Raw genomic sequence first — 25211 nt, 5'->3', positions numbered from 1 at the left:
TCAAAACAAATTAACTTAAAAAATAAATAAATAGATGAAATCAAATATATACTGACACCTTTAATTCTATTTTTAAAATAAATTTTTCATTAATTTATTTTTTTTAAGTAGGATCCACACCCAACGTGGGGCTTGAAGTCATGTCCCTGAGATTAACATTCACATACTCCACCGACTAAGCCAGCCACACACCCCAACACAACAGTTTTTTTCTACTTCTCCCCCTTTCTTTGTTATTTTTTCTGCCATAATAAGACACCTGGCTCTCACTATCCATAATAGTTTCACTTATTTGCTCATTACTGGTATATACACACAAAGTAATTTCAGAACTGCTATTCACATAATGAGTTCTTACTCTTCAGAACTTTTGTACTTACTTTAGCTAGTTTTTTGTACTTTACCCTTTTATTTTATTATGAAAAAAATTTTTAATCTTTATTTTTGAGAGAGAGAAAGAGACAGAGAAAGAGAGCGCGAGGTGGGGGGGGGGGGGCAGCGAGAGAGGGAGACACAGAATCCAAAGCAGGCTCCAGGCTCTGAGCTGTAAGCACCGAGCCCGATGTGGGGCTCGAACTCATGAACAGAGAGATCCTGACCTGAGCTGAAGTCAGACACTCAACTGACTGAGCCACCGAGGTACCCCTGTACTTCACTCTTTTAGACCCAGATTTTTAAGAGCATCTATCACTCTTGTAAATTAAAAAGGAAACTACACGTGAAATAAATGGTTTAAAGTCTTCCTAAAACTTCTCCACATCCAGGGTCGATGTCCCTGAGTCACTGTCTTGAAATTGTGGTTGCCTGCGTGCTTATCCTCTGACATCAGGAATGCTGGTGGTGTGGCATTTCCCACTGGGGCTCTGCTGCTGTCTCCAAGATTTCCCTCCCCACCACAGATTCTGAGGTGCACGAGACAGCGAGGACAGCACTGCTGAGCCCGTCTCCCCAACACAGACTGCATTTTAGACATGAGAGGGTACAAAAAAGATGTGCGTCTCAGAGTTGCCATAACACAGCTCTTTCATAAAATTTCCTTCTATGGAGGCTGAGCACCAATGTGGGAGCTCTGTTTCTTTGCACAACATGGCCCCAAGAATTAAACACAGACCAAGGAGAGACACAACTAGAACCCCAATAACATTCCATGTGGGCAGCTACTGTAAGGAACCAGTAAAAGTGCCACTGTAGCAAGGACTGTTAATTGTCCCCCAATATCTGTTCTCTCCTTCTTCCTTAATAATAGATCCCTACATTTTTAAGTCTCTATCTATCTATCTACCTACCCATCTATTTAAAGTAAGCTCTACGCCCAAAGTGGGGCTTGAACTCATGATCCTGAGATCAAGAGACACATGCTCTACCAACTGAGCCAGCCAGGGACCCCTGGATCCCTACATTGTATTTTATTTTAATTAATTTATTTATTTTTGAAAGAGATAGAGTGGGGAGGGGTGGAAGGAGAGGGAGAGAGAATCTCAAGCAGACCTCCCTCTCGGCACAGAGTCTGACACAGGGCTTGATCTCTTGATCATGAGGGCAAGACCTGAGCTAAAATCAAGAGTCTGATTCTCAACTGACTGAGCCACCCAGGCACCCCTAGATCCCTACATTTTAGACAGGCAGGTAGATAATGGCAATAAAACTTATTTATGACCATGTGACAACATTCTTCCAGTAAGATGTAAATGGAAGCATGTGACTTTAAAGGGAGGAGACATGCTATTCTTTAATCCATCTTCCTTCCTGCCGGCTGGAATATAGATGTGCAGGTGGGGGCCTGAACAGCCATTTTGTTTATTTATTTACTTATTTTTGAGAGAGAGAGAGAGAGGGAGGGAGAGACAGAGTGTGAGCGGGGGAGGGGAAGAGGGAGAGGGAGACACTGAATGTGAAGCAGACTCTAGGCTCCGAGCTGTCAGCATAGAGCCTGATGCAGGGTTTGAACTCGTGAACCACGAGGTCATCACCTGAGCCAAAGTCAGATGCTTAACCTCCTGAGCCACCCAGGTGCCCCTGAACAGCCATTTTGGGCCCTGGGGTAGGATACTAAGGAGTCTAGGTACCTGAGAATCATGAAGCCATGATTCGGGATGGCCTATCTTCAGACTCTGTTTATAAAGAAGGGAAGTACACTTTTATCTTGTTTAATCTATTAGTATCTTGGGGTTTTCTGTCCCATACTGTTGAAATGTATCTAAATGTGGGGCATTTTTCTTGGAGGCCCACCCTAACATGCTGAAGAGGCAGAAAGCCAAGGGAAAGGAAAGGGCTTGCCCAAGGGAAACCAGGGGAATGCTAGAGCTCGGCCAGAACTTGCAGCTTCCTCTCTCCAGTGGGCAGTATACTCCATGAAGCAATGCTCTCCGCTAGCTCTTCAACGGAGCCAGCCCGTTCTCACTCAGCCCTCACAGGTGCACAGTAACCTTGCTGATATGGGTAACCGTGACCCACCTAAAAAGTTGAAAAGCCCACTGTGGCAGTTTAATTTTTTTATTTTTTGCTACAGATTCTCAAGTTTCTTTAACACTGGTGCTTCAGTTCAGCTGTGTATCTGCCTCATTTGGCAGATTTCCCAGAAACAAAGATATACTTGTCCTGGATCTGTATGCAAGATCCAAAGAGGTAAGCTAAGGCAGCAAGCCTCGTCCAGCTCACGAGTCTGCAATATGGTCCGAATTAGAGAATAGGAGGGAGCAACTTTCTTACGGGGTATTTTTTCACAGGAAGCCCCTGTGAAATGCCTAACGTATTAGTGTTTTCGGGAACAACATTCACCTAGGAGAGAAGGACTCACACCAAGCAACTCCCAGAGTCTTCTTGCTTCAAACACAATGTCTACAGAAGGGAGCCCTGTGTCAGGACTCACTCAACACCCAGGTCTTTCCTACTTGTAATGGCACCTGGTTTCCTTTTATGAAACATTACCTGCCCCCCCCCCCCCCATTCCCAATCCATGTGGTTCAGGCAGAGATAACCACACTCCCAGGCGTGGCCAGGTGGCTCAGGCGAAAATCCATTCATTCATTCATTCATTCACTCACTAGATATTGACTGAGCACCTACTATGTGCCAGGCACTGTTCCAGGCACCAGAGACAAGATACTATCATAGACAAAATGTTCTTCCTTTGTGGAACTTTCTAGGGGAGGAGATAAACATCAACAAGTCTGAGTTAATCTACGGTGTGTCAGACATGCCACAGTCAATAGAGGAAGCAGTGTCAGAGAAGGGGGTAGACAGCCTGAAACAGGGCGCACGGAGGTGAGGGAGAGGGCTCTGGGGATGTGCAGGAGCACTGAGGCCAGAGAGAAGGGCAGAGGCTGTGAGGCAGGCATTTGTCTGGCACGTTCAGGGGAGCTGGGGAGTGGGTGGGTGGGGAAGGACCTGGGGACAAAGACGTAAGGGCAGGAGCATCAGATCATGTTGTGCCTTGAAGGTTGTTAGGAAAACTCTGGTCTTCCTCCGAGTGGGTTGTGCTGGAGGGTTCTGAGCAGAGGGGTGATGCGAGAGGATTTCCATCTTAAAGACTCCCTCCACCTGCTCTGGGGGGAACAGATGTGGGGGCGGGAATAGGGAGAACAGTTGCAATGACTTGGAAGAGACCTGACGGCTAGTGGAGGTGGAGAAGCGCTCAGGTTCTGGCGTGTCCTGATGGCAGAACCAGTGGGAGCTGTCGGGAATCGATGTGGGGCATGAGGGAGGGACAAGAGTCAAGCATGACTTGGGTTTTGCTCTGAGCCATTGTGAGGAGAGAGCTGGAAAGCTCTCTCAAGGCAGGTTTAGCCTTGAGCAGACAGAGAAGCCAATGGCTGGGCTGCTGACATCACCACAAAGGCAGTGCCCAAACTCGTGAGACCGGATGGGGCCAGCCAGGGGGTGAGTGAGGACAGAGGTGTCCAGGGCTGGAGCTCAGAGAAAGGAGAGGAGGGGAAAGCAGCGGCAAAGTGGGAGTGAGTGAGTGGAAACCAGGGGGACACAGCACAGGACGTGGCCTCGGAGGGTGCAGGGAGGGCTTCGGGCTCCTGTCAGGACCAGGCCTTTGCTGGCACCCATGGGGACGCTCCTCGCTGGGGTTATGGGAAGGATGGTCTGTGAGCCAGCAGCCAACTCGCCATCAAGAGGCAGGGCCTGACTTAGAACCAAAACAACCCAAAGACCCGAACAGGTAGGAGTGGGGGACAGAGAGACAGAGCCCAGTGGCCCCGTGTGCCCTACATCCATATGCCACAGTTGCCCCACAGTGTCCTTTTTTGTCACCCTAGGCTCAGTTTCTGCAATCAGGAGACCTAACAGAAGGTCCGAGGTCTTTTCTTCCACTTGGCCCAGCACCCACCCATCCACCCTGCAATGACATAGGGGCAGCCAGGCCTGGGTGTGGGGTCAGAGGCTCATGGGCTGGAAGGGCAGGACTTGCCCACCACACCCAAATGGCAACATCACAGTCCACTCGAGCTGCCTAGGGCTTTTCCAACCCGGAACATCTCAGGGCCTGCAGTCCTCCTGGATGACCATTTCAGATCACGAGGGACCTTGGGGCCACCCCCGACCACTACGCCCTCCACCCTGACCAAGTGGGCCGAGTTCTCAGTGAATACTCCGGAGCTGGCTTGGGCTCTGGGAGCAGTGAGCTCAGAGCTCTTACTCTCAGCACGAGGAAAGGCAGGTGTATGGCTCAGGGTGGGGCGGACAGGATTCTCCAGGGAACTTGATGGAGAGTCAGCAGCTTCCCCGTTCCACCCCCAGGCCCCTGGGCCCCAACAGGACATCTCTCCTCCTAAATACCAGCATGGAAAAGACTGCTAAAAGCCACTTCTGGCACCCACAAGCCTGGCCCCTGGAGTAGGCTGTCAGGAAACTGTCTCAGGTGCACAGAATATGATCCTGGCTACAAACCTCAGACGTGGCTATGGAATGCCCACCCCCACCCCTGTGTAGGGAGATGACATCCCAGAAATATGCCCTGTGTCCTGTCCAAGGAGGCTGGGGTCCCCCCACCTCACCTGCCTAAGACAGGGCGCCCCACCAGGCACGCAGCATCTGTCCTGCCACGCCTCTCCCAAAAGGTGACCTGGAAAAGCACGTAAGTCCTCAGAAGTGTTTCTTATGGGGCTTGTAATCGTTCTGGCTGGAGTGTACGTTTCATCTGTGGCTTGGGGTTTCGGGCACCGGAGGATGAATGCAACGAGAGCTCCTCTGTCACCACACAGAGACCAGCTTTGCGCCCATGCTCCTGTGACGCTCTCCTACTCAGAAAACGGCATCGCAGGGCTCTCAGTTGACCCTCAAGATTACCCTGTGCAGGGCGCCTGGGTGGCTCAGTTTTATGAGCATCCGACTTCGGCTCAGGTCATGATCTCACAGCCTGTGAGTTCGAGCCCTGCGACAGGCTCTGTGCTGACAGCTTGGAGCCCGGAGCCTGCTTCAGATTCTGTGTCTCCCTCTCTCTCTGTACCTCCCCCACTCGTGCTCGTGCTTGCTCTCTCTCTGTGAATAAATAAATAAACAAAACATTTAAAAAAAGAAAAGGAAAAAAAAAAAAGACTACCCTGTGGACTCGGCCAGGTTCAGCCTGAGGTCACATGGCCAGGGCAGGTCAGATCCAGCTTTCTAGACTCCAACCCCACAGTCTGACCACCACCCTGTGCTGCTGGCCGGCGCAGGGGCCGAGGCCCTGGGTCTGATGTGCATACCCCAGGACTGGTTTTCCTGGGTGTCACAAATCACCACAACCTCAGCGGCTTCAAACAAGGCCTATCGTTGTCTCATCGTCTTGGAGGTCAGAAGTCCAAGCTCCATGGCACTGGGCGGCAGTGAAGGTTTTGGCAGGACCACTCTTCCTTCCTACGCAGATCCGAGGGGAGAATCTCTTCTCCTGCACTTTCCAGGTTTAGAACTGTGCTCCTTGCACTGCTTGGCTCCTGGCCGGTCCTCCATCATTAGGGCCAGCGGTGTGGAGAAAGTGAAGCATCTTGATGCAGGGCATTCCATTGCCTTCTCCCGGGCTCTGTGGTCAAGTATCCTTCTGCCTCCCCCCTCGTAAGGATACATGTGCTTGCATTCAGGGCCCCCCTGGCTAATCCAGGACAAAGACCCCATCTCACATGCTTTACCTTAATCACACCTGCAGTCTCTTGTCATCTAACGCTTCTAGGTTCTAGTGCTTAGGATCTGAATATCTTTGGGAGCCGTTATTCAGCCTAGTGCACACACACACCCCCATGGTCTTGCAGCCCTACGTTTGTCAGAACTGTTCACTGTGCCCCTGAACACTTCCTCTTCCCTATGGAAAGCCAACTTCAACATCCACTGCTCTGCCCTCAAGCTTTCCAAGAACACGCCGCTTCCAAAGCACTGGGCTTCGGCTCTTCCTCAGGGCTCCCGCCGGCTTGACTGCATCAGAACCCCAGCACTCAGCACTTCTCTGCGTCTGTTCCTTCTTAGTTTTTAAAAACTGAACTTGAATTTCATGTAACACACATTCACTGAGAAAAGTCAGAGAAGCAGAAGAGCGCACAGAAGTAAAAAGCACATACGATCCTACTCATCGGAGGAAACCACTGTTAAGATTTCTACTTAGGTTCTTTCATCTTTTTTCACTGCTGATCTACATACTGAAAAAGGTTTTTCTCTTTCTGAAAACAAAAAAAGTTTTGAGACATACTTTTGGACTCTGGAGCCAGATATCCTGGTTCACATTCCAGCTAGCCACTTAACGTCTGTGTGACCTTCAGAAAGTTACTTAACTTCTCTGTGCCTTAGTATGCCTTATCTATAAAAAGGAGGAAATAATAGCGGGTCCCTCCTAGGGTTGTTGGGATGAGTTAATACATAGAAAGCGCTCAGAACTGTGCCTGGCACACGGCAAATGCCACACAAGTGTGATGTCACCACTTATCATTACATGTATAAGGGAGTGTCTGTCCGGATGAGTAAATAACCTGTGATGGCATAATTTGCAGCTGTTGGGGTTCCCTAGTATGATGGCACCCACATTTATTTAACGTTCTCTGCTGTTAGGCATTCAGATTGCTCCCGTTTATTATTTTTTTTCTATAAACAACTATGGGATAAACACCCTTGAACAAACACCTCTGCACACATCTTTATTTGTTCCTAAAAATTCAACTGCTGAGTCACAGATCACACATATTTTTAAACTTCTGATACAGCATTGCCAACCTGCCCTTCATAAAAGCTGCGCCAGTTGCCCTCCGCATGGACAGTGGGGACAGCACGGCTGTCTCCGCACGCCCCACCCTCACCTGTGGCTGGGGGCCCACCTGCGTACCCCTCCCCTCTTCAGACCACGCCCCCTCATTTGCATGCCCCCGCCCACACTGCAGCACACCGGTGAAGCAGTGGAGTTTGCTGAAATGGATGAACTGGAAATGAGGATTTGGGATCCTATTTTCAGCCTGCTGGGATAAATCTGTGCTTCTCATTTTCCCCCACATGTAAAATGTGGGTCAACACACCTGCCAAGAATCAAACACTATTTAAAGGTAGTCTATGAAATTGTGTGGGACTACATATTCCATGCATTCAAATGACACCAAAATTCCAGACAGAACAGGCAAAAAGTTTTGCTTTTTAATCACACATTGAGTGTATTTTTAAAACATTTCCAACATCCAACATCAGGGCTCCCAAGGGACCATATCAGAGCCCCAAATCTGCCACTTTAGAGCTCCCTCAGGACTCCAAACCATCTTGGAGACATATTGTTTGAGTGCAAATGCACATAAGCCATCACTTTCCTGTTTCCAAGTAGACTAATGTCCCACTTTCCCACATCATACTAAGAAATAAAAAAAAAACACTCAGCTACAAAAGGCACCAAGAGTCTGTCCTCTGAAGACTGCAGCAAGCTTGCGTGGGCACATGGGGGGCCACGTGCTGGGGTCCTCCCAGTGCTACTGAGGTAGGGCCCTTATTCCCATTTTACTGATCAGGAGACAGAGGCTCAGAGTAATTACAAATTTGCTCAGGAGCTGAGAAACAGAGAGGAGACCGTTCTGGTTCCCAAATCCCTGCCCTCCTTATACTGCAAGACTCAGAAAGTCTGGAAAATGCTGCCTGCCATATGCATCAGTTACCTGTGAAACTTCCTAGAACAGCCCCTACCACCTGCTTCTTCTCTCTGCAACAAAAAGACATGCTCCGACTGGGCACAACAACTCATGGACATCCTTCCAGCCCCACAGGTGAGGGGCACCCGGCCTTCCCCACCTGATGTCAGAGCTGTGATGTCAGGCCAGTAGGGCCCAACTCTAGGTGTCGTGCCCCATTTGTTCCACATGACGGGAAACTGAGGTCTCAGCAGAGTCCCCCAGGAGCACATTGCAGGGAGATCTGGATTGTGTGGAGAAGCCAGAGAAGGAACTGGAACATTTCAGAAGAGGAGCAAAGGGGAAGGGGGAGACCCTAGGACACTGAGGAGGTAGTTGGGGACAAAAGCCCTACAACTGCGATTTGCTGACTGTCTGCCTGACACTGCACTCAGCACTGACACACACTCTCACAGCTAATTGCTGAAGCACACAACCAGGTAAGTACCATGATGATCCCATTTTACAGATGGGAAAAAGAAGTGAACAGCTTGAAGACTGGCCTGAAGCCGGGCAGTTAGAACACACGGGATGGCTCAGGACCCAGGTTTGAAACTGAGCTCCACCTTTTCCCAGCTGCATGAAGAAGTGACTAATCTCACTGGGAAAAGGGGCATGATGATAAAAGGGGAGAATGTGAAAACTGTAAACAGCTACAGAGGTAGGATTTTAGCAAAGAGGTTCAATGGAACAATTCACTAATGCTGACGCAGGGGGCAGGGAGTTATGGGCCTCTAAGGAATCCTCCCAGAGACACAACTGAGCCTGGACTCAAACAATGATTGGGCATTTGCTATATCCCACCACATTCAACTTGGAACCACACTGACCTTGACCTGCTCGTCATCCAGCAGGGGAGACAGGTCAGAATCTCACAGATGCATGTGAGCAGGGATAAGGTGGAGTTAGGGACAGAGTCAAACTCTCTAGTGGCCAACCAGCCACGGTAGGTGGAAGTTCTCCATGACGAGGAACTTTCCAGAAGGGAGATGAAGCCCAAGAGGTGCCCACCAGGGCTAGCCCCCTCACCCGTGCTATCTCAGTGAGCCTCATGCCAACTCTCAGAGGGAGGGGTCAACAGTTTCATCTCTAAGAGGAGAAAACTGAAGCCAGAGAGGTTAAGCAAGCTGTCTGAAATCACACAGCTGGTCAGCAGAAGGGCTGGGATTTGAACCCTTATCTGTGGGACAAGGAGGAGGACAGGATGGAGTTGGGAGGAAGGTCACAAAGACCACCAGCCAGAGGCTAAAGGGATGCACCGTCTCCCAGGGCCTGGTGAGAGGTGCAAGGGGGGGGCCTGTGACCCACGACAGTGCCCTAGGGGCTCCTGTTCCAGCCTGGCCAGGGGCTTAGAGAGTCCACCAGAACCAGGTAAGCCTGTCTGGTGAGGGAGGCGGGTCCCTGACCCCTGTACCCAGGAGATAAGGGCACATTGCCCTGGGACCCCAAAGCTGCACCCCCATTGGAGCCCCCATGAATGCCTCCCAAGAGCATTCTTCCTCCAGGGCCTTCTGGGGCCAAAGAGGAGAAGGGGAGGATCCAGAAGTTCTGCCCTGTGAGCAGGGCTCCCAACACCCACGGGGTTGTAAAAACTTTCCCTCAAGGGTATTAACTAGTGCAATGGCCTTGAAGTCAGGTGGGCCAGCCTGCCTCAAGTGAGCTCTACAAGGAAAAGCTGGTAAGGGATTGGAGGGAGGGCCAGCCCCACGGCTCATCCACCTAAGACCTGGCACTTCTGAGCACCTGGCCAGGTTTTCCAGGGCTTCGGAACAGCCCCCTCTTCCTTGTTTGTGAGCTTGCCAGGAGCCAAGGACAGCAGCTGCAGGTAACTTAACTCTCACTCACAGACTGAAACCTCACCAGACCTCCCCTCGCAGCTCTAGGCCCTCCAGCCTCTGCACCACTCGCAGGGCCTATATGTAAGCTGGCCCCTCCCTCCATTAGCCTGTGATGCCACGTCTCTCTCCATTAATAGAAATTCTGTCTTTTAGGGTCCAGTTCAAACACTGCCATGTGTTCAAATCTCTCTGCTCCCCTCCAGCGCCCTCAGACTCCAACCTGTTTCCTGAACGCACCCCCACACTGCTGCCCGCTTCCCTGTCTTGTAACAGAGTTCCTGTGCTCTGTTCTCTGGCACCAGACAGTAAGGTCCTTGAGGTCAGAAACCAAAGTCTTCCAGGTGCCCGACTCCACACACGGCCCCAGGAAACACTGATTGAGCACCTTCACCGCCCAGGCCCGGGGGGGGATGGTGGCCCTGGGTGTTTCCCTTTCCTAGCCCCTTCCACCTGCCCGAGTCTCTCCACACAACCTCAGGAGTGGGAGAGCTCTCCCACCTCTCAGACACTGGGTCTCCTGTCCTTGCTCTTTCCTCCCCCACTTCTGGGCATACCCAGTGTCCTCTGCTGATCTCCAGCCACAGCACCCTGGATGTGGTTTCCAGCAGGGTGTCTGGCCGCTTCTCCAGAGGAGCCTCAAGGCTGAGAGCCCCCAGTCGGCAGGGTCCCATCTGGTTGCCCACTTCACAGACCACTTGGCCTCTACTCCCAGCAAGAAACTTCTAGGGAAAGGCGCTCAGATTGTTACGGGGAGCAGGAAATAAAAGGCCTATGGCAGGGGTCCTGTTGGGAGCCCAGGGAGCTCCTTCTTTACTGGGGGACGGCGACACTGACTGGAGGGCAAGGGCGCTGAAATCCCTTCCGATGGCCTGGCTACAGCTCGGCTAGTCGGAGACTCCAAGGGGCCGCTCCCCTGACCCGCGCTCCCTCCTGCGGGACGCCAGCACCGCGGACTGGAGCAGGGCCGGGCGGGACACAGCCCCACGTCCTCTCTCGGAGCGGTGCTCCGCGCAGGAACAGAGAGCGCACAAGCTCGAAATTCGCTAGCATCCGCACCCCCTCCTCCAGCTCGAGCCCGAGCCGCCCCAAACCCCGGCCAGCGCGCCGGTCTCCCGCTCCAACTCGGAAAGTAGCGGGCGGCGAGGGCCGCGCCCAGGGGCGGCGGAGGAGAAGGGCCGGCGGTACCTGTCAGCAGTTCGATCTTGTGTCCCAGCACCTTCATCTCCGCGCTGCGGCGTCGGGGAGCGAGCTCGGCCGAGCCGGGAGAGGAGCGCGGGAGGCGAGGAGCGAAGCAGCAGGAGAGCCAGGAGCCTGGCAGGCGGAGCTGCCGGGAGCCAGGAGCGCTCTCGCCGCCCCCCTCGCCGTTCTCCCCCCCCCCCCCCCCGCTCCAAAACCGGTTAAAAAAATCCACCAATTGCACGACCGCGCACCCCTAAAAGGCGCGCGCCGCCACCTGGTCGGGGTGATCTCCGGGAGGCGGAGGGAGCGCGCGGGCTGGGTGCGGGTGACACTCCCGGCGGCGGCGGGAGGGGGGCCCCCCGGCGCCTGTCGCCCGAACAAAGAGGCCTTGCCGCCCGCGCCTCCCCCACCGCGACGCCCGGGGAGGTCCCCGCGTCCGGCTGGGAGGGGGTACCGCCCTCGTTAGCCAAATGTAGCCCCAGCGAGAGGGCGCGCGGTTCGCCGAGTCTCGGGTCGCGAGGGGAGGCAGAGCAGGGGTGGCGGGCTGGCCGCAGCCGCAACGGCGGGGGGAGACGGGGAGAAAGACCGAGGGCGCCGCCGACTCACCGAGGGTGATGTGAACGAGACAGACGCGCAGGCGGGGAACCGGGCCTCGGCGCCGCCGTCGCCAACGCGCGGGTGCAGGTGCGGGCAGCCGGGAGCCCCTCCACCTCGCTGCCGCTGCCGGGGGCGGAGGCTGGGCTGGGGGCGGTGCGCCGCGGGGGGCGTGCCCACGTGGGTGTGGTGGGCGTGGGCGCTCCGCCGGCCGGCTGGGCCCGGCAGGGTGCCTGCAGCGGAGAAGTCCCGGGCGCTCGGCTTCCCCCTCCGGCCACGGCGGGAGCGCCCGGCCGGTGGGTGGGCCGGCGGGCGAGCGGACGCCGCGGCACCCGAGCCTAGCCGAGACCCCCTGTGGACCCGCACGCTTCTCGCCTCTCGCAGGCGTCCGGGGAAAAGGTCAACCGCGTTCGACCTGGCGGGGTGCGGCGGAAGGCCCCTACCCTCCCGCGCCCCCTGCAGCCTCGCGGCGTCGGGTTCCCGGGGAGGGGGCGGCCTCTGCCTCCCTCTTTGTTCAGATTCCCGAGGGGAACCCCAGCGGTTGGGGACAGCGGCCTCCTCCGCCCCCGCCACTCGCCCCCGCCCCACCCCGCCGCCGCCAGGGACCTGTTTGGGAAAAGCCCAGGAGGGGTCGGAAAGAACCAGGTGCTCACGGGTCCTTGGAACCCCGTCCAGTTTTCAGACCCCCAGGGTTTCCTTGGGAACTGGTGGGGGAGTAATGGTCTCCAGACAAAGGTGTTCTGGGCCGTCAGGGTCCCGCCCAGAGTGTCCCTGCTTTCAATTCACCCTTCATCATCTGAGCGGGAAGGGGATCTGGCACATCCTTGTGTTGCTCAGGCTCTCTCTGGTCTGGCTCAGGGACGTTGCTCTCACCTGTCACCCCAAATGAAGCAGCGCTAAAGTCCCTAGATGGAGTCCTGTAGGGAGAAATCTGATGACCTGGAAAAATTTACTTGGGCAAGACAGTTCAAAACGGTGCTTCCGGAGACGAGTTCTACTGAGGGCCTGCCAGTGACCTTGGTCAGGGATCTGCCTCTCCCAGATTCCAGCCTGTTTTGTGCAGAGACCAGTCATCTGAGAGGCCCCACTGGGTGGGAGTTCAGGTGGATCCTGTGGCACCTCCTCCCCTTTGTCTGGTTTGTGGTCAGGTTCTGGCTGTCCCTTAGCTCCAGGCTGTGGTGGAGGCTGCCATGCCATTGAATGAACTGACTCACTGGTGTTGAGGAAGCTAGTAAGATTTGGTGGCCCCAGGCGGGGTGCGTGCTCCTGCTCGGGGTACAGTATATAAACCACATGGGAGGTAGCAAGCTTGGCTTCTCCTTACAGCTCTGGGGCTCACCTTAGGGAAGTCCCTTTCACTTTCCACCTTTGTAAAAGGGATGGGGGAGGCCAGTGGTGACAGAGTGAACCTCTGTGTCCAAAACATCCAGGAGACTGTGGTTCTTACGTGTACACGTCTGGAGTCAGTCCTCAAGAGCACAGGCTGGTTCTACAATTTCCCGGCTGTGTGAGGTCCAGCAAGTTACTCACCCTCCCTGAACCTCCATGCCATACCCTGAAATTGGGATGATGACCCCTCGGAGGGTTCTTGTAAGAATTAAATGACGGAACATAAAGAAAATGCTTAGCATAGTGTCAGACACATGGTTTAAGTGTTCACTAAATAGTTGCTATTGTTATTGATGATTAAATTGTTATGCCTGTCTTAGGGATTCAGGCATCCCTGAGTTCTACCCTTTTCAATAAGATCTGATGACAGACCTAGTCATGGAACAAAACTAATTGTTGGTTTTCTAGTAACGTAGTTCATGAGGCCTAGCCTGTTCTGAATTCCCTGGCGGGGGGGGGGGGGGGGGGGGGGGGGAGGGGGAGGGGAATGGGAATACAGGCCCCAGGAGGATGTTAGGGCTGCCAAACAAAAGCTTTGACACTGTGACATGTCTGTGTGCAGAATGGCATCTACGATGGCCTTGAATTGATGTGCACAATCCACGAGGCTCAGATAATTCCCAAACTCCAAGTGAGCATTTGGGGGAGTCAGGTTGCAGATTTGAACCTGTGAAAGTGGACACTTAACAGCTGGTGAAGGAATGTAAGAACACCCACCCCCCACCCCTGAGGATGGGGGGCTTTTGCACCCAGCACAGGTGCTTAGGGAATAAGCAGGCAGAGGGGACCCCCGCCCCTTCTGGAGGAGATGGTCAGTCATGCCAGGTAAAGAGGAGTCCCTGCTGAGTCAGAAGAACAAGTTCTCAGTCCCTTCTGCTCCTAGGCTCTCTTCATCTTTAACACCTGCGCAGGAGGCATGATGTTTGAGGACAGGCCTGATGGCATGGCTTTGAACAGAGGAAAACGGAGCACGGCAGAGGGCCAAGCTGTTGGCTGGAACTGGGGGTCTCTAAAAGGCACCCCAGCCTGGCTCCTAATTACCTGAAAGATGCTGCTTAAGTCGCTGCCTTTGCTGGGCTTCCCCTTTGCCGTTTGTCAAATGGGCAGGAGCCTGGCCCACACCACCATTGGAGATGAGACGCAGCCTTTCTGAAGACCTCTCTGAGCCCTCGTTTGCCCCTCTGGAAGTTCAGGCTAATGCAGCAGCCTGGCAGTTGCAGGAAACAGAGACCGACTCTGGCTAGCTTAAGCAAAAAAGGGCTTTGTTACAAGGAGGGCGGGCAGCTCTCTGGGTCTCAGGATCCGGGCCCAACACTGCAGCGCTGGTCTGGTGTCAAAACCACCACGGACGCTGTAGCCGGCGCCAGGGGCAAGGACACGGGACACTGCCATGCATCGGGACCACGGCTGAAGTCTCTGAAGTCTGAGTTGCTGCTGCTGCTGCCGAGTCCTTGCCAGGATGGACTCTGTGTGCCCTTGGCTCCCTCCCTCGTGCCACTAGTTTCTCATTCACAGTCAAGAACGGGCGTGTCTGATTGGAGGTGCCCGGGTCGGGTACTCTGCCAAAGCTGCAAGGGAGGCTGGGAAAAGATGTGTTCAGTTCCTCTAGGAGGAGGTGGGCTCTGTCTCGTAGGAAGGGTGACTCAGATGCTGGTGGTCAAAACGGTGGCAGTGCCCACAACAGTGGGCTCGTGAAGTTGCTCTGAGATGCACACAAGGGCACTGACCTTGGAGCCTGGTGTGGAACGCACCACCCCTGGTCACTGAGATTCCCAGCCAGCTGCAAGTCTACAGTGTCGACGGGTGGTGCTCCTGCATATTCCAGTCTTTGATTTTTTAGCAGGTGAAAGACAAAAGGACCTTGAAAACAGTATGGCTTTCTGCCCTTCCAGATGCAGAGGAAGCTCGGGTCCCGTTGCCAGGAGGACAGGTGACTGGGTTTTTCCATTGTGGTGATGAATTGGGCTGAGTCACCATTCCTCTCCGGGCCCCTCGTGACCATGACTGGAGCGAGTATAAAGAACTAGCAGGTGGGGTTGGAGGTGCAGACGGGCCTGGGGCCACGGAAGCTTGCTCTCCTAGCAGGGGAAGGTGAGGCAGGGACCGTCCCCCACTCCCCACGCACTAGTCATGAGTTACAGGGCCTCAGGGAGAGAAGAGTGGATCCTTTTTCTTCTGTTAAAGGATTGGTTGAGTGCCTCTTTGGTGCCAAACCTCGTGTTGTGGGGTGCACTGGAGAACCAGAGTTGATGAGGGCATTGATTGACCTTGCTAAGGTTTATGCACTAAAGGAGGAAACCAGCTCAGAGTTCCATAATCTAGGTACTGGGCAGGCTGGTAAAATGTGTAATTGAAGTTACCACGCAGTAGGGTGGGGCCCTGGAGGGGTCAGCAAGGGCTTCCTGGAGGAAGAGGCATCTGAGCCTGCAGAGAGATGGAAAGTCAGCAGATGGAGATGAGAAAGTGGGTGATGGGGGAAGATACCATCCAACCATCATACACTGGGTCAGCCAGGCCTTTTGCAAAGCTCAGGGGGGCACAGAGCTGAACACAAGGCAGCCGTGCCCCTGCCAGGAGCTCCTGAATGGAAGTGGAGAATGCCATGCGTGTGTGTATGAGCAGATGGTAAAGAAGCTGGAGCGATGAAGTGGGCAAGGGTGAGCTTCTGGCCTCAGCCTGGCTCTGGAATTCCACCAGGCACCAGGTTAGCTGCTCCCCACTCCTGGGCCACCCTGGACCACTTGCTGGCAATGTTGCCACCCCCTTTCTCCCATGTGTGCAAAGACCCTCTCCTGCGGGGCCAGCCCTTGCTCTCCAGGCAACTCCAGACGCCCTACCGACTCCTCCCCCCTCCCACAAGGCAGCAGAACCCCCTCCAGGTCCCTTTGAAAATGACCCTCCACCTCCCCTGCAAGTTTTACCAGACACACGGAGCCAAGTTTGGGCAGAGTCAAGACAAGGGATGGATCTGGTAATATTTTTTAAAGAATTCCAATAGTCATATATAATCAATGCAGAAAACTTATAAGATACAGAAGGAAAAAATAAAAATTTCTCATAATTCCATTGTCTAAAGATTACCAGCGTTAAGGTGTTAACATTCTGGGGGGTATATCCTTCAGCACTTTGTGTGTGTGTGTGTGTGTGTATGTGTGTGTGTGTGTGTGTGTGTGTGTGTGTGTGTGTGTGTGTGTTTCCCCCCAAAGAATCATACTGCACATATTTTTGGTGATCTTTTTTCCACTTGCTGGTATATCATGAACATTTACCCTGATAAAAGTTATTCTTCTACAGTGTGATTACATTAGCCACACTGTCTTTATTGTGTGAATGCTTCATTATTTTCTTGGCCAGTCTCACCTGCCAGGCATTCCAAGTTTTCATTATTGGAAACAATATCGCAAGCAGTCCACCCAAAGATGCTGCTTTGCCCACATCTCTTGGATGACCTCCTAAGACCACTCTGCAGCCTCCCTTTGCCTGGCTGCTTGGTCTCTGACTTCTGTCAGTGCCAGCTCATCCGTCCTCAGAAAGAGGCCAATGCCTGCTTCAAAGCCCTGATTGTCTTTGCACCTATGCAGGTGCTTGGGGGACTCCTGGGGAAGGAGTGAAGTGGCTGCCAGGACTCAGCTTCCCCATGGAGCCAATATCATTTTAAAGCCTGAGGTCTGGATCTCGTAGTTGTACGATGTTGCCATCGGGGAGCACTGAGTGAAGGGCACACAGGACCTTTTCTTTGCAACTTCCTGTACTTGTTTGCAACTTCCTATAAATCTATAATCATTTCAAGTAGCAAGCTAAGAAAAAGAAAACAACTGAGGCAGGTCTGAGGGTAAGCTATCTTGCCTGTCTCTGGAACTAAAGTTTTTATGTCCAAACTTTGGGACAAGGACCAGAGCTAAGTTTGGCTTAGCTGAACTTCCCTCAGTTTTCCCCGAAGAGTGGGAATTGTTCTACAGAAAGGCAGTCCTGTGGAGGGAGGAGGGTGGCCCTCCAGGCTGTTCTCTATCCTAACTCTCCTGCTGGCTCTGGCATGTGCTACCCGGCTCCAGCGGGGGGAGGGAGACCCGAGGGGCAGGAATAAGGTACAGCTTCCCCTGGGGGCTCCAGGGAGCTCCCAGGTACACAGAAATCTGGCAGGAAGCAGACAAAAGCTGACATTCTCTCTCTGGAGGACAGCAAAGCCATTTTCCTTCCCAAACAGAACACATGTGTCTGGAATGTCTGGAGGAGCCTCTGTCGGAAAGTTCTGGGAAGAAACAGCCCCCTTTCTGCAGTGTCATTGTCCCAGGCCGACCCAAGCTTGAGCTAGACTGAGCATGTGCCGCTCCGGGGAGGACTTGGCCCGGTGGCCACCACCTGGGGGGCCGCTCTCCCCTCTCCAGGCCACAGTGTCCCCGCAGAGACCCCAGTACCACAACGACAGGGTTAGGTTGAATCAGAAGTTCCGACCAGATTTCCAGATACTAGAAACCGAGGCCGGTTCAGCTAAGCCAAACTTAGCATCCTTGAAGATGCTGTGTCAGGGGTCCCCAAGGCCACCCTCAAGCTCAGTGATTTGCTAGGAGAACTCACAGTGCTCTCAGAAAAGCCATTGCCCTCCCAGTGACTTTGTTTTAATGAAAAGACATAGAGCAAACTCAGTAAAGAGAAAAGATGCACAAGCAGAGGCCAGAGACACCAAACACAGGCTTCCAGGAGCACCTCCCACCCGCGGCGGGTGGAGTCACATGGGGACACGCTGAATTCTTCCAGCACCAACGTACCAACCAGCGGCGCTCACCTGAGACCTGGTGTCCTGTTTGTACTGGGCGTCAGTCGTGTAAGAATGCATCAGCAGTGTCACTGCCTTAGCTCAGTCCCCAGGCCCCACGAGGTCCACTGATCCACGGATACAGCGTGGCCTGGGCCTCAGGCATTCCAAAACAAGCATTCTCCATAGGTCCTATTGTTACTGCCAACTATCCGGCCAAACTGATACAGTGTGGCCCAAGGCCTCAGACATAACAGAAGCCGCTAATTGGCAGGACCTTCCAAAGGCTCAGAGGTTATCTCCCAGGAGAGGTCAAGGGCCCGTCCTTTCTTTGTAAAGTGCGGGATTTAAGCAACCTAAGTCTGCTGAGTTAAACCCCTATTGCACCGACGCCAGTCATTTATTCTGCCACATGTCCACACAACCCATCATCTATTATCAACCTGATTTCATAAAAGAAAGGAAGTTTAACTTCAAGGTAGGCTGACTATCATGATTTGATACGGCTCAGTGCTCCCCAAGAGAAAACAGTTGGCCCAGTTCTGCTGGGTTTGAAGGTGCAGTAAGGGGCCAGGAGCCACTGCCATATACCGGGAACCTTCCACGTGCATTTTTCTTTTGGTCCGTTCAGCTGTGTCCCCAGGTAAGGAACGGATGAGCTGAGAGGCTCCCTCTGGCTCCAGATCGGAGGTCCCTGCTCTTGGGAAAGGCCAGGCCCTGCTGAGGGGGGGAGGGCACAGTCTGGGGCCCTCCTGTAAGCGTCCAAGCCACTGTGTCTTTTTGTTCTCTTGGGCCTGCTGCTATTGCAACTCATCCTGGGACCCTGGCCCCTTCCCTGGCCTTCACCCCAGGGTCTGGTCCCCTAAGTCAAGTCTAGGGCAGACCAGCTATCCTTCAAAGGCTCTGCCTCATCCCGTTTTCCTCTGTCCAGCCTCCGTGCATGGAGCTGAGCCATCAAAGCCTAGGCTGCTGGCCTGTGTGGCCCTCCTGATGAGGAGTCAGACAACCCTGGGCTCTACCATCTAATACCTCCATGAACTCAGTCAAGTTTCCTAAACTCAAAGAGTTTCCGGGGTGCCTGGGTGGCTCAGTCAGTTAAGCCTCCGACTTCGACTCAGGTCATGATCTCGCAGTTTGGGAGTTCGGGCCCCGTGTCGGCCTCTGTGCTGACAGCTCAGAGCCTGAAGCCTCCTTCGCATTCTGTGTGTGTGTGCGCGCGCGCGTCTCTCTCTCTCTCTGCCCCTCCCCCCCTCTCAAAAATAAAGTAAAACATTAAAAAAAATTTGATAAAAAAAAAGTTTCCTCCCTTCTCAAATGGGCTAATGATAAAGCTGTGAGGAGTTAGGGAGCTGATAACTGAAGAGGCCCCAGCCCAGGGCTCGGCACCTGGTCAGGGCCCCATGGTTAGTGGCTGTTAGGACAATGAGTTTTGTGGCTCCAGGCACAAAGTGTGGGGCCAGTGGGATCCTTATGATGAGGGAAGTAGGGACAGTGACACATGCAGCCACCTTGGAGCTGGATGCTGAGAAGCCAGGGGCTCCCTATGGCTTCTGGGCCTCTGGGGAGAAGCACAACTCATATACATACACAGAAGAAAAAGACCTGGTATGGTGTCAGGGTATCATGAGGATTGAGGGGCCTGTTCCCCACAGGGCCTTTGCACGTGCATCCTCTCTACCTGGGGACCCTTCCTTTCACTTCCTACACTTCCCCTGGCTAATCCTGCTTATCCCTGGGGTGTCAATTTAGATCTCACCTGATTTACTGATTCCCTGACTCCCCTCCTCTGTGTGCCCATCATGCCACATGCTTAATAAAACCCCAGTATTAATAGTCTACCGTTTATTATGCCCTTACTGTGTGCCACACATAGTGCTAAAAGTACACTTACATATGCTGTGTCGTTTGATTCTCCCACCGTTTGGAGAGAGAGCTGCCACTTTATGTTTCTGAGATCAGACAAGATCCAGCGCGTTCAGGGTGGCACGGCATATTTTTCTGATTTTACAGATAAAGAAACAGGTTTAGAGGAGCAAAGTCATTGGCTCCACCACCTTCCCTTAACCCTGTAAAGCAGTGTCTGTGTGCAGGTCCCTCTCCGCCCTGTACTATGAGCTGCCTGAGGGCTGGACCGTGTCTTGTTGGCCGTTCAGCCTCAGCATCCGGCGCCGGGCCTCATGCTCAGGATGGAGCCCTCCACCAGTATTTGCTGAAGAACTAAGTGAGTGGGGCTTATAAAGTACCCGCACGGCGCTGGGCTCACCACATGCTGGGACCTGCGGCAGGCAGAATCGTGCCTCCCCCAGATATGTCTGCGTCCTAATCCCCGGAACCTGTGAACATGACACGTTACTTGGCAGAGGAGAATGAAGGCAGCAGATGGAATGAAGGTTGCTCATCAGCTGACTGTAACCCAGGGAGATTATTCTGCATTTCTGGGTGGGCCCAGTGTAAATGCAAGGGTCCTTAAAAGTGGAAGAGAGGCAGGAGAGAGCCAGAGAGGGTTGTAGGAGAAAGACATGGCTTGCCAGCATTGCTGCTTTTGAAGATGAAGGCCATGGGCCAGGAAAAGCAGATGGTCTCTAGAAGCTGGAAGAAGCAAGGAAGTGGATTCTCCCTGAGAGGCTCCAAAAGGCAGGCAGCCTTGAGGACTCCTTGATTTTAGCCCCATGAGACCCATTCCAGATTTCAGACCTCGAGCTCCACGAGAAAATTAATTTATGTGGCATTAAGCCGCTAAGGCAGTCATTGTTCACAGCAGCAATCAAAACCCAGCGCAGGGCCTCCCGATGCCGAGGACCACACCTAGTGGTCACTTATTAAATGACCGTTGAATGGAATTGGATTATTACTGTAAGCACGCCACTTTCTATCAGTAAAGACACATGGATAAAAGTGTTTTTTTTATTACATCAGAGGTCTCATTGGGAAGTCTTAAGTCTCAAGGTGGGTTAGAGTTCGATCCTGAGACAAAGCCATTGGCTCAGCAGGCTGGGTGGGGTGGGGCCACAGACGGGACATGAGCGGCCTTCTAGGGGAACAGGGCCACTGGGTGGCAAGTGAGCACCGATGCTGGGCGGGAAGAACCAGCATCCTGGACCACCCACTGCCGTCTCTGGGCACTGCACCTGCTGCCTCCATAATCCTCAGGGACACCACACACTGCTGGGCAGGGTCCTGTGCGACCCCCCTCCACGCACTCACATCAGCTCAGCAGCCCTGTCTTACTTAGTCATCTCCGGTCACTATCATAAAATACTGCAAACTGGGTGTCTTGTCTACACTTCTGGAGGCTGGAGGTCTGAGCAGGGTGCCAGCCTGGTCAGGGTCTGGTGAGGGCCTCTCCAGGGTTGCAGAGAGCTGTTTGCTCACGTGGTAGAAAGCAGAGAGCTCTCTGGAGTCTCTTTTATAAGGGCACTAACCCCGCTTATGAGGACTCCACCCTCATGACCTCACCACCTCCCAAAGGCCCCCCCTCCTAATACCATCACCTTGGGGATTAGAATTTACACATGCATGGTGGGCGGGTACACAGTCTGTAAGAGCTCTACGTGCGAGGGCTGTGCCGGGGCCAGTGGGCCAGAGGAGGGAACAGCCAGCCCTTGCACACTTCACTGTGCTGGGCACGGTTCCATGTGCTGAGTATCCTTAACCCCTTCTGTCCTCCAATAGCTCCATGTAGTGGGTGCTATCATCAGGTCCATTTCACAGATTAGGAAGCTGAGGCCTGGAAGGTAAAGTCACTTGCCCACTCCACAGCCAGTAATTGGGACTGAACAAAGGCAGTGGGGCTTCAGAGTCTCTTCTTACCCACTGCGATCCTCTGCCTCTCTAGGTGGTATAATGACTAAAAGCAGTAACGCCACCTCACACTGGGAGAAGACCTTTCTGTTCACACACATTCTCTTGCCATCCTCCCAGCGGCTGCTCATTATGATTAGTGCCCCCGGCTTACATTTTGGGAAACAGAGATCATGAGAAGGAGGCACCCAGCCATTCAAGGCCAGGGTGGGATTCCTTCCCCTGTCTCCTGACTCCAAGTCCAGAATCTTTCTTCCACCAGCTGCCCCCTTCCTTACCCTGATGCATAATTTATGACCTATTACTCACCTCCTGCAGGCGCCCAGATGCTGCCTGCTGGAGCTGTGACCTCACTGTGTCCCCTGGAGAGGACCGAGGGCAACTCTTTCCCTCATCCTCGCTCTCTTCTCTCCCTTCCCCCATGCAGTTTCTCTGGATCTCAGCAGGATCCTGGTGTGTGGCACAGCCCGTCCCCTCTTCCCACCCACGAGAACCACCTTGTGAGCAGTTGCCTCTCTGCCAAGCCAGCCGACACTTTCGGCAAGCTCCCAGCCTCTGAGCAAAGCAGCGGCAGCAGCTGAGTCCAAACTCACCATCCCCCCCAGCTTGGCCAGGGCACTGGCGGCTGGTGTGTGTACGTTATATATGGGGCGGCGGGGGGGGGGAGAAAGCACTCACAGTTGAACACGTTTGAGTCACTTCTTCTGGTGTCGCAGAAAGTGCAATGAGCAAGGACCATTTTCCTCTTCCTTCTCACTGTGGGGACCGGGAAGAGGTGCTCAGGTCTAGGGTTAAGGTTGGGGGCAAGACCCTTCAGGGCCGCTGGAGCCCAGTTTGGAGCCTGTGACATTAAGCAAGCTGCTTCATTTCTCTGCACACAATTTTCCTCAGGAACTACTTCGCTGGATCCTTACAGGGTTAAAAGAGACAATGCCTGTAAAGCAATCAGTGGAGAGTCTAAGGGGCAGTAGATGTTGATCAGTGCCTTTTGACGAGGCACCACACCAGTGCCTCCCTGTAGCAAGGAAGGAGGGGTTTGGATCTCAAACTCTTGGGAGGAAGGGCACCTGGAAGAACGGAGGAGCCAAGGGTTCCACAGGCCAAATGGTTGGCATCTAGACAGCAGCAAGGCTACCTTTATCTCAGTTTCCACATCTGTAAAATGGGCAATAGCCGAATTTAGCAGTTGCTAAACATCCTGGCTTGCACCACGGAATTCTGGAAAATGAATTAGCACATGAAACCAGAGAGGAGGCATCTCTGTTTTTCCTCCCCACTTTTTTGTTTTTAAATTTGAGAGAAAGAGAGAGAGAGAACGAACATGAGCAGGGGAGAGGGGTAGAGGAAGAGAGACAGAAAAAATCTTAAGCAGACTCCACACTCAGTGCAGAGCCTGATGCAGGGCTTGATCCCACGACCCTGGGATCATGACCTGAGCTGAAACCAGGAGTCAGACACTCAACCGACTGAGCCACCCAGGCGTCCCACTTTATTTTCAATAAAGATTTTATTTTTATTTTTTTTTTAAGTTTTATTTAAGTAATCTTTATACCCAACGTGGGGCTTGAAATCACGACCCTGAGATCAAGAGTCATTTGCTCTTCCCACTGAGCCAGACAGGGGTTCTGAAATTTTATTTGTTTTAAGTAATTTCTATACCCAACATGGGACTCAAACTCACAACTATGAGCTCCACCAGCTGAGCCAGCCAGACATCCCTCTCCTCTCCACTTTTGAGCTCAAAACTTCCAGGTCCTGAGTGACTGGCTGAAGGTTCTCACAATCATCTGGAGATGCCGTGACCCACACAGCCCCTGCTCTGACCCTGGGATCCTGGTTAGAAGGGACTAGGGACACGAAAGTATCTGTGTCTTTAATCAGCTTCCACGGTGATTCCAAAGCAGGTGGCCCATTGTGAGAAATTAGAGACCAAGCACTCTGCTGGAGATTGTGCCAGATGCCTCTGGAAGGAGTCCTAGACTTCCAGAGTCCTGTCTCCCAGGCTCCTTTTCCTCCTGCCTAAGACTCTGAAGATGGAAGGAATGGGCTTCCCCAAACCTCACCACCTCCCACTTCCTCTGAAGGAAGAAGATACAGAATCCAATGCTGGATTCTGTATCTTGATCAGTTTCTTTAAAAAATTTTTTTAATGTTGGGGCACCTGGGTGGCTCAGTCGGTGGAGCATCTGACTTTGGCTCAGGTCATGATTTCACAGCTCCTGAGTTCAAGCCCCACATCGGGCTCTGTGTTGACAGCTCAGAGCCTGGAGTCTGCTTCAGATTCTGTGTCCCTCTCTCTCTCTCTGCCCTTCCCTTGCTCATGCTCTGTCTGTCTCTCTCAAGAATAAATAAAAAAAAAAACATTTAAAAACATTAAAAAAAATTTTTTTTAATGTTTATTTTTGAGAGAGCGTGAGCAAGGGAGGGGCAGAGAGAGTGGAAGACACAGAATCCGAAGCAGGCTCCAGGCTCTGAGCTGTCAGCACAGAGCCCAATGCAGGGGCCCGAATTCACAAACCGTGAGATCATGACCTGAGCCAAAGTCAGACGCTCAACCGACTGAGCCACCCAGGCGCCCCAATCAATTTCTAATCATCTAACTGGTTTTGGACCCAGGACAATTGACATTTGTTTTGCAGATGCCCCTCTCCAGAGGCACGGGAGAGTGAGTGGAGTTAGATTTATAAGCAAGGTCTTCCACAGGAGGAAGGAAACACAAGCTGGAGAGACCGCCTGCTGGCAATAAGGCAACTGAGGTGTCTGTGTGGCCAATATCCGGGGAGTCCCAAGTATGAGCATCCTCATCATTGCCTTGGTACCTGGTGCGGCCAGTGGGTGCTTGGTAAACACTGTGGGTGGAGGGGTGTGTACACATGTACCTGGACACCTCCTGGTCCTACAGGTCTGCTTATTCCAGATATGAGAGACGGCAGTGTTGTCCATTAAGTGTTATCTCCCCTCCTCTCCCTCTTCAGGAGAGTGTAACTTCCTGCCCCTGCTGACCTCAGGCTTGGCTATGTGATTTGCTTTGGTCAGTGCAATGTCACAAGACGTCACATGTGTGCTTTTGAGATTGAGTTGGCTCTTGATCTCCTGGCTGTTGACTTGGAAAGGACACACACTGGGTAGCAGCCTCCTACAGAGCCCGGGTCCAGAATAAGATGCAGGGAGTAGGTCTTGCAAGGTCCTGGGGACAGGAGCTGCACCAACCTATCTACAGTCCCCTGAGCAAGAAGACCCACAAACACTTGTGGTTGTAAGTCCCTGGCTTTGGGGGATGGTTGTTATCCGGCAGTGCTGCAGCAATAGCTGGCTGGTTCGCCAGGATCAGTCTGTTTTCTCACGGGCTTTGCCTGTGTTAAATCTCACTGCATGATTTCTTGCCTGTAGTGAATCAGCAAGACTCTTGTTCTAAGGTTCCAGGTCATTTTAATGACCTTCATAGTGCTTGGTCCCTTTCTTCTCCGGAATCAGCTGTGAGCCTCCCTCCTGGACGCATGCCTGTCCTTCTTCCATCTCATTTGTCCTGGGAGCAACCACAGTTGT

General features: G+C 53.1%; 1 protein-coding gene and 1 long non-coding RNA gene across 7 annotated transcripts in view; both read right to left on the bottom strand.

Annotated features, from left to right (window-relative positions):
- Positions 1-11865, bottom strand: part of NDRG4 (NDRG family member 4) — a 43488-nt gene extending 31623 nt beyond the window's left edge. The window contains exon 1 of one of the 4 annotated variants that reach the window (XM_045442953.1): positions 11735-11865. Coding sequence is in view for 2 of the 4 variants with exons in the window: in XM_045442950.1 (XP_045298906.1) it covers positions 11135-11171 (37 nt within the window). In the remaining 2 variants the exon portion in view is untranslated. Of the gene's footprint in view, positions 1-11134; positions 11311-11734 lie in introns of those variants that run through there. The other 3 variants (XM_045442956.1, XM_045442950.1, XM_045442951.1) reach the window with 3 other exon arrangements.
- A 2491-nt stretch (positions 11866-14356) lies between these two features.
- Positions 14357-25211, bottom strand: part of LOC123579247 — a 40048-nt gene continuing 29193 nt past the window's right edge. For all 3 annotated transcript variants that reach the window (XR_006702696.1, XR_006702695.1, XR_006702694.1), the window contains exons 2-3: positions 22344-22599; positions 14357-15535 (exon numbers count right to left, since the gene is read on the bottom strand). This is a non-coding gene — a long non-coding RNA (uncharacterized LOC123579247). The remainder of the gene's footprint in view (positions 15536-22343; positions 22600-25211) is intronic.

The sequence above is a fragment of the Leopardus geoffroyi genome, chromosome E2, assembly GCF_018350155.1.
Source record: "Leopardus geoffroyi isolate Oge1 chromosome E2, O.geoffroyi_Oge1_pat1.0, whole genome shotgun sequence".
NCBI lineage: Eukaryota > Metazoa > Chordata > Mammalia > Carnivora > Felidae > Leopardus > Leopardus geoffroyi.
The sequence above is the reverse complement of the archived record's forward strand: the minus strand, read 5'-3'. Positions and strand labels throughout refer to the sequence as shown.